The 8,119-nt window shown below is 37.0% G+C and overlaps 1 protein-coding gene across 1 annotated transcript; it reads left to right on the top strand.

Annotated features, from left to right (window-relative positions):
• Positions 1–2,564: 2,564 nt before the first annotated feature.
• On the top strand, positions 2,565–5,202 carry LOC108630061 (histone H3-like centromeric protein A). The gene is made up of 5 exons (XM_018033123.2): positions 2,565–2,632; positions 2,936–3,112; positions 3,488–3,530; positions 4,092–4,252; positions 4,326–5,202. Exons 1-5 carry the CDS (start codon positions 2,565–2,567, stop codon positions 4,495–4,497), a joined length of 621 nt encoding a protein of 206 aa, XP_017888612.1. The 3' UTR covers positions 4,498–5,202.
• Positions 5,203–8,119: the final 2,917 nt, after the last annotated feature.

The raw sequence follows: 8,119 nt of genomic DNA, 5'->3' as shown, positions 1-8,119 counted from the left end.
CCCCCCATTTTCTATGTGAAAAAATTATTTTTAGCACTTTTTTATTTTTCACGGCTACATTTTGCAAGGGAAAAATCTGAAAAAATTCTCGGACATGTCCACTTACACTACGAACATGTCAGAATTTTTTCAGATTTTTCGCGAGGCGTTAAATAAGGAAAAACCTCAAAAAACTGATTTTTCGAATTTTCCCGATTACTCCCCCCCTGGTTGAGATATAGGGCTAAAAATTGGAGTAAATGTTTCTTTTTTGATATGCTATCAAATGGCGCTTCATTTGGCTCAAGGGCACATTTGACCCCCTTATCCAGCTAGGCCCTTTATAATTAAGATATCACTAGAATAGCTCAGATCAAGTATAACGTATCTCACTATTATAGAGAGAAGGAATTCGTTTGTTTGTCGTAAATTAAAAAAAAGACTGAAACTTTTACCACAGGCCTATACCGGGGCTTTCTTATCTAGCCGTCATGCGTGTTTTGCGCTCATACGCACAATTCCCCTCCAAGGAAGGGTCCGTTTTGAGTATAAGAGGACGCTATACCTTAGCCTTTCGGATTAATCTCGCCTTGAATATCTAGCTCGTCGAAGCCCTGTCTCATCCCGTTGAGAAATTTCGAGTGAATTCATAGTCTTAAACATCCCCCGGGGCTTCACTACGTAAAACGAACAAGAAATTCTCTTATTTCATCTCATTTTCTCCTTCTTCATCTAGCAATTGTAACATGAATTTTAATCAGAATATAGACTCTAGTTTCTAATTCTTAAACTCGTTTCAATTCATTTACAACAATGCCGACTTTAATTAGCTTGGTAGCCAGAGTATCCTACGAATGGTACGTCTTTGCCGTTCGAAACGTATCAACGACGGTAATCCGCAAATTCGACAATCTTACCTAATTACCTAGTGGGAAAAGAGGACTGACTGTCCCTGGATCGTCTACGTCCTGTAGCTACCACGTGCAACTCCTTGGGTCGTTTGTGCGTCTTTTTCCTCTCCTTTCAACCATAACTGACCAAGTGGACATAATCGATCTCCATCGAGTCCTTGGCGCGGTTATCTCATAATATTACTAATGAAGGATACTATACTCTATGTATATCAATGTACCAAATCTTTGTACACATTACAGGTATTGAGAAATACTAAAAATCCAAGATATCGTTTTGTCTCAGCGTGTACACGAGTAACAAAACATGATATATTATACAAGGTGGTCCTTTTAAGTAAGGTCACCTAAATATCTCTTCAGGTTATTGTGACGTAAAATATATTTGTTACGTAATGTGCATGGTGTCAATGGACCAATATCTGGCAAGAATATTTTTTCTTCAAGATTATTTTTCTCGGAGTTACCAAGGCCATCTGTGTTTTTTTTAGGACATAATTAGATTTTTTTATTGCGCCGTGTAGCTGATCGAAAAATACATTCAGACATGTACAATAATATGACCTTGAAATAACCTTGATCTTCGAAAACTCAAGTTTTACGTAAGACTGATGTCTATGCGAGATCGCAGAAATTTTCAACAACCAAGGGCACGAATGTAAATGGATGTACTTACCATCGCAATACTAATGATATATAGTTTCAGTTTATCAATGTGTCCACGTACTATTTGAAATGGATTATACAATGCAAGAAAAAATTAACATAGTATTCATTTGAGGTAAAGTTAATCAGTGTTTAAAGGAAGCAGTTTGAATCAACAATTTCCAGATAGTAGTTGTTCATCAAGTTGTACGTATGCGAAGGTGATTAGTAATTTCTGTAGAACTGGTAGTATTACGAAACAACGTGTAAGAACCAGGAACAAAAGAAGCAAAATAAATATTGTAGGTAAAGTTAATGAAAATCCATATGTGAGTTTAAAACAACTTGAATGTGAAACTGGTATTTTTAAAACGAGCATAATACGTATACTTGAAGAAGAAATTTATCTGTCAATCATATCATTTATCTGTACATCAGGACCTTTATGGAAGAGATTTTGTAAATCGTATCCATTCTTTTCAGTGAGGTTTGTAAGTGAGCGGGTATATGTAATACGCAAATAACGAATCATTTTTTAAAAAAGTATTATTTACTGACGAAGCAGTCTTTCACCAATAATGGATAGTTACATTTGAAGAACATTATTGGTCAACTGACAGTCTACACTGGCTAAGATTAGTGGATGAACAAAGACAGTGGAGTGTCTGGTGTGCCATTTTGAATAATCAAATAATTAGACGGTATTTTAAATGGAGAAAAGTATGTAACTTTCTTGGCAAAAATGTGCTATTAATGTTTGTACATAATGTACCACTAGAGATATTCGTGTAAGACTGTGGTATTACCATGATGGCTCTCCGGCTCTTTCTACACGTCTTGACAAACAAATCTTTTATTTACAATTTCCAAATCGATGGATTGATCGTACTGGAGTTGTGGCATTGCCATCGTGTTCACCAGACCTCATACTAATGGCCTTTCTTTGGGGAATATTGAAACAAACAGATTATACTGAATGACCAAGACTATACACCAGAGGACATTTAGCATCGTACAGTTAGAGCAGGCATGGCCAAAGTTGTCGCTGCGCGACACGACCTTGCCCGGGAGCCGGAGTGGGGCACGCAGTCCGAACGGTTAATAGTGTGTGTATGATGCACGCACGTAACATACTGAAATAATGTGAGGGCTTCCTGGGCCTACTGCACGAAGTAGGGAGAACAGCTACAGTGGGGCACGTGTACTTGGCCATGCCTGAGTTAGAGCTTCAGCTAATATTAATTCCGAAACAACTATAAGATCCGTACAGTAGGTCATTGCACGATTCAGCAAATGTATCACGTAAATGTAGAAGGAATTTTGGACATATCTGAATACGACAACACATTTGATGATCGAGATTTTTAATGGGATACAAGATATTTTCTTTACATTCACAGGTTTAGGAGTCGTGGTCAAGATACTCTACATCAGTCTTACGTAAAACTTGAGTTTTTGACGATCAAGGTCATTATCAGGCCATGTTATTCAACATATCTGAATGTATTTTTCGATCGGCTACACAATGCAGTACAAAGTAGTTATGTGTTAAAAAACACCAACATCAATGTAGTCATGTATCATAATGTAACTTTTGTCTGATAAGAAAAGAAGTAACACATGTCATGTTATGAAACTTATGTAATTCATTTTAAAATCCTCTAACAGATAGGCATAAAAAAGTTATAGGTGTATTTGTAAAAAATTTAAGGTGTCTTTGAAGAATCATGTAAAAAAGAGTTGACAAAAAATTTGCCATAGTAACGTGAAAGTTCTCTTGAAATCATGCTGTAACTGATAAAAACATTTTCGGTCGGACTGTTAATAACAGAATAATTTCTATTGATCACGATTCGTAGTTCACTTTGTGTAAATATTATTACAGTATTATGTAAAATATTAATTTCCGCTTTAACATGAAACTTGTGAAGAATATAGTGTTCTTGTTACAGATCAATTAACAGTTCGCCTAGAGCAGTTAAAGACAATCCTAGAGTAAGTATTTATGAAGTATACAGGGTGTTTCGGAAAGATTGTTAAAGAAAGAATGATTGATGAAAACAAAGATTGTTAATTCCTCATTTATCCTATCATCATCCATGAATTATCAACAATCTATCCCATCCATTCCAATAACGATTTAGTGTATTAATTGTTATTCATAATAACGAACGAACAACAATTTCCTTGCATTGTTATTCATGTAGTTTGTTATTCGTAATTTTCTTAAAACGCTTCGTACTGAGCGGAGCGCTTGCTCAAACGCGTGAAAAGCCGGCCGCCTGACTCCGAGCCAGCGCTCCCGAAACAGAGACCGCCTCAACCGAGCGCTTTGATTGGTACATGTTTTTCGTTAATAACTCGCTAACCAAGCCCCATTTCGTATTTTGCCAAAGGAAATTGTTGTTCACAATGCTCCTCCCTATCTGCTATTTTCGGCTCTAACAATTTTTCCGGAACACCCTGTATATACATATATATTAGTATTCATTTATAAACTACGTAGTACTGACAAAGCTGATCACTTCTTTCATAATAACTTTGAATCTTTTTCAGACTCGCGTCTCAGTCATTAAAGGTGCACGTCGCGGTGTTCGTGTTTTAAGAGAAATTCGTTATCTCAGAAAAACTGTGTCGCTTCTTATACCGCGATTGCCTTTTTGTCGCGTGGTGAGAGAAATAATGGTCACGTGTTTTCCAAATACCGAAGTGGAGAGGTAAAGATTTCAATATTCCAGTATTGGGAACGATTTGAATATATTTTTGATCATTTAATTTTTCCTTCTCTAGAATACAAGCATCTGCACTTGAAGCTCTACAAGAGGCCGCAGAAGCTTACTTAGTACAATTCTTTGAAGACTGTGTAATAATGTCGATGCATGCAAACCGTGTTACTATTAAGGTTCAAGATTTGAGATTAGTCAGATATTTCAGAGGAAGAACTGACGTTGCAAACAAATGAATTAATTTTGTTAAACTGGACTGTATTGTATTGTATTGTATTTATTTTATTAACTTGAACTTGCATCTATACAATCTTTAACAATGAGCTTATAATCCTATAACTATGTAACAGTTAACAAATCTTCTTATAGATCGATATAATGGATGGATATAAATAAAGATTATATTTTTCTCTAACTAATTAGTCCTGCCTACGGTTTTATGGACAATTTTTATCAACTACCTTCCGTTATCTGAATTTAGTCTAATTGTACTCTTTGGATTAACTGGCCTTATGGCCTAACTGGCCATAGTACTCTTGTTCTCGCTACTTTTGCTATAAAATAGTTCAGACTACGATATGACACTATGTGAATTTAGAAGTTCCGACGGATTGTTACTGTTAGAAATAGAGTTCGATGTGTCCGCTCGACAGTGTGAAGGTGTTTGGTACGCGTGTGAACGCGTGAGCGCTTTTACATCTTGTACACGAACGTGTCGCAGTGAAAGCATCTATAAGCATTAAAATATGTTAGTTGCAAGAGCTTTTATAACTTCAGTGCAACATTCATTGCACCAGCTCCATTCAAATAGTTACTCAAGTATTTAGAAGGTCTAAATTCCGCGTACATCGGACAATGAAGTAGTATATGCTTGACTGACTCCAGCTCCTCCATGTTGTATAGCTTGCAGCTCTCATTGCTTTTCACTACGATCCCAGTATCATCGCCATCTATCTTCTAATATAGAAAGATCCTGTCATCCTTAATTGGGCATACACTCTCTTGAACCTAAGTAGTAGATTACCTTTCAAATACTCAGCGGGGCCGTCAATGCCATGGGCCATTATCTGTTTATAAGTAACATTAAATGATGAGTTGAGTGCCCTAGTCAGGTCCTCCTGAAATAGTTTCTCTTCAATCTTTCCCAGTGTCATATTTCTGCATTCGAACCTATTTTGCAAGGTGGCCCCTCCACCGTGTTCTTACAACCAAATCTTCCTAGTCTATGTAACAATTGTTTATACTAATTTCTTTTGTCTACAGCGTATCTACCACTTCACTAGATTACATCTATATCTAGATTCATTTTCACTAGATTATTGTAGCATATTGCTGGAAATCTGTTGCTTTTTATTCCTTCCAAATTCAACTAATAGTTCAGAGCTCTTTTAATAACTTCGTATACCAACTTCAAACGACCTGCTTCTGGTGTGCATCTGGCTACGTTCGGGATTCTTTTGATGAATTCTGTTTGTGCTTTTTCTATTTTTTCAGGTTGCCATAGACCCCATACACCATATTCATAAGAGCGCGTCGCCAATACCACAGCGTCGAAAAGCTTCATAATGGCTCCCCAATCAGAGCATTTCGTTACTATTAGTGGATTTCAAATTGAACCCATAGCTATTCTAGTTTTGCTTACAGAGCGCCTGACTATGAAGGCAAAAGATCAAAGATTGGAAATGTTTATGCTTAGATAGCACTACTCCCTCACATATTCTACTTCTTTATTATTATACGTTATTTTTTTAATGTGTCCTGCCTCCCTGATTTATTCGCTACTAAAATCTTGGTCTTGATCACGTTGACTTTTAGCATATTTCCCTTACAGTAGGCCAACAACGTATTCAGTTTATTGTAAGTTTAGTGTAAGTCCGAAACACTTGATGCAATTAAAACTAAATCGTCTGCAAGAAGCGGGAGTTCCATCCTACTAATTATTTTTGTATGCCCTTCATTTTTCTTATGAAAAGCTTATCAATGTCGTGCAGCATTAGCGCGAAAAACGTTGGACTTAGAAAATCACCCTCAATAGTCCTTTAGATATTTCTATCTTCTTCGTTATCGTAGTGCTAACCTTGATCCTTGAACTTACTTTCTCGTATAAATCTCTTACTGCCTGAATTATCTGTACATTTGCTCTTGTCTCATACATTTGACTCCACAAACAGGAGTGTTATACGGAGTCAAATGACTTTATAAAATCTACAAACGCAATAAAGAGTTTCGCTTTGTCTTTTCTTAGGGCTTCTGTCATTTTATAATGTAGAACAGATATGTTGTCTTCTCAAGTTCTGTTCATTTTAAAGCCTGTTAAAGGTCTGTATTCTATCAGGATTGATGAATAATTCGCAGAGCCTGAACCAAATTAAGAATGAATTTATTAAAGAAAAAGACATATAAATGAACCACGTATAAATCGCTTTAAATTCGCAACCGTTTGCTTTAGCTATCGGAACTGAACTGTCTAACCGTCCTTTACTGTGTGACAACAGGAACGTATTACTGTTTTCTTCTCGCAGAACATCGGAGCCTTCTTTTGTTTTTGTGTGTCCCTACCGTAAAAGTCCCTACGTGATATTGTGTCTTATAAACAACCTTACCGATTTTACGGAATATGAATACTTCGTTTCAAATTACATGGTAAAGCTAATTCAACAAAGCCATATTGACATTTCGGTAGTACCTCGTTGCTTTTGTACCACAGATTTATATTCTTCTACTCAATATTGTTGTAATACTTCCCAAAATCGTGTTGGCAAGCGCTATCCCACGATAGCTGTTAGGGTCGTTGGGTTCTCCTTTTTTGTAAATCATTATTGTATTCGTGTCACGCCAGCTGCTGAGGATCTTTCTCTCTTGCAATATTTTGTTAAATACTCGAAGAAGCACTTGCATAGCTGAATCGGGTAGATTTTTCAGAAATTCGTTAGCTATTCCGCTTGGTCCATGTGTTGTTATTCTTAAGTCTGCTAATCACTTCCTTGAGCTCATCGTGAGAGATCACATCATCCAGAGATGGATGTCTTGCGTCGTATTCTCTCAACGATAGCTGCCTTCGTTGCGCTTTAGGTAATTTTTCCATACTTCTTTTCCTAACATGCATTCTTCTGATTTACTGCCTCTTAACATTTTTACTAGTTTCCAAGAGCTCGTTGCACCATTCACTTTAGCTATTCTCTTTTGGAGTTGCAGGGTATATTCTTTCCTTTTTACTTTTATTAAGCTCTTGAATTTGTTCCTGATTTCTACATATTTAACTCTAATTTCGCCGTTCTGAATGCGCCTAAGTTCCGTAGCGATCTCTCTGACTTCCTTTCTAGCATTATAGCATTCTTCGTCAAACCACGCTTTTTTTCTTGTCTGCCCATTGGTGGGCATTTTCACCTTCTTTATCATATCCGCTCTCTCTTCTATCAATTCGACTAGAGTTATATGTTCATCATGAGTTTGAACCCCGTTAGGGTTCTCTAAGAGTGCTCACTACGTGCATGGATTAATTCCATATACAGGGTGTCCCAGGACTAGTGGTACATATTTTAATGGGAGGTTCCTGAGGTGATTTTAAACAACTTTTTCCTTTGCGAAAAAGTTGTCCGAGGCGTGGTTATTGTGTTATTAATAAAAATCCCCGACCAATCAGAGCGCGAGTATACATGGCGGGCAGGAGCGCGGCAACCGCCTCGTGCGTTGCCGCGCCCGTATGTCGCGCTCACGACGAGAGTACAGGTTGGAACAAAAGTTTCATGCAAAAAGAAACTAAGAAATTGATGAACTATTACAGAAAACAAAGCAATTAGTCGTTAGTCACGTTCGCTCAATAAATGTAACATACTGAATGAAATAACTAACAACTTT

The sequence above is a fragment of the Ceratina calcarata genome, unplaced genomic scaffold, assembly GCF_001652005.2.
Source record: "Ceratina calcarata isolate Rehan_Ccalc_2016 unplaced genomic scaffold, ASM165200v1 scaffold643, whole genome shotgun sequence".
Classification (NCBI taxonomy): Eukaryota; Metazoa; Arthropoda; class Insecta; order Hymenoptera; family Apidae; genus Ceratina; species Ceratina calcarata.
The sequence above is the reverse complement of the archived record's forward strand: the minus strand, read 5'-3'. Positions and strand labels throughout refer to the sequence as shown.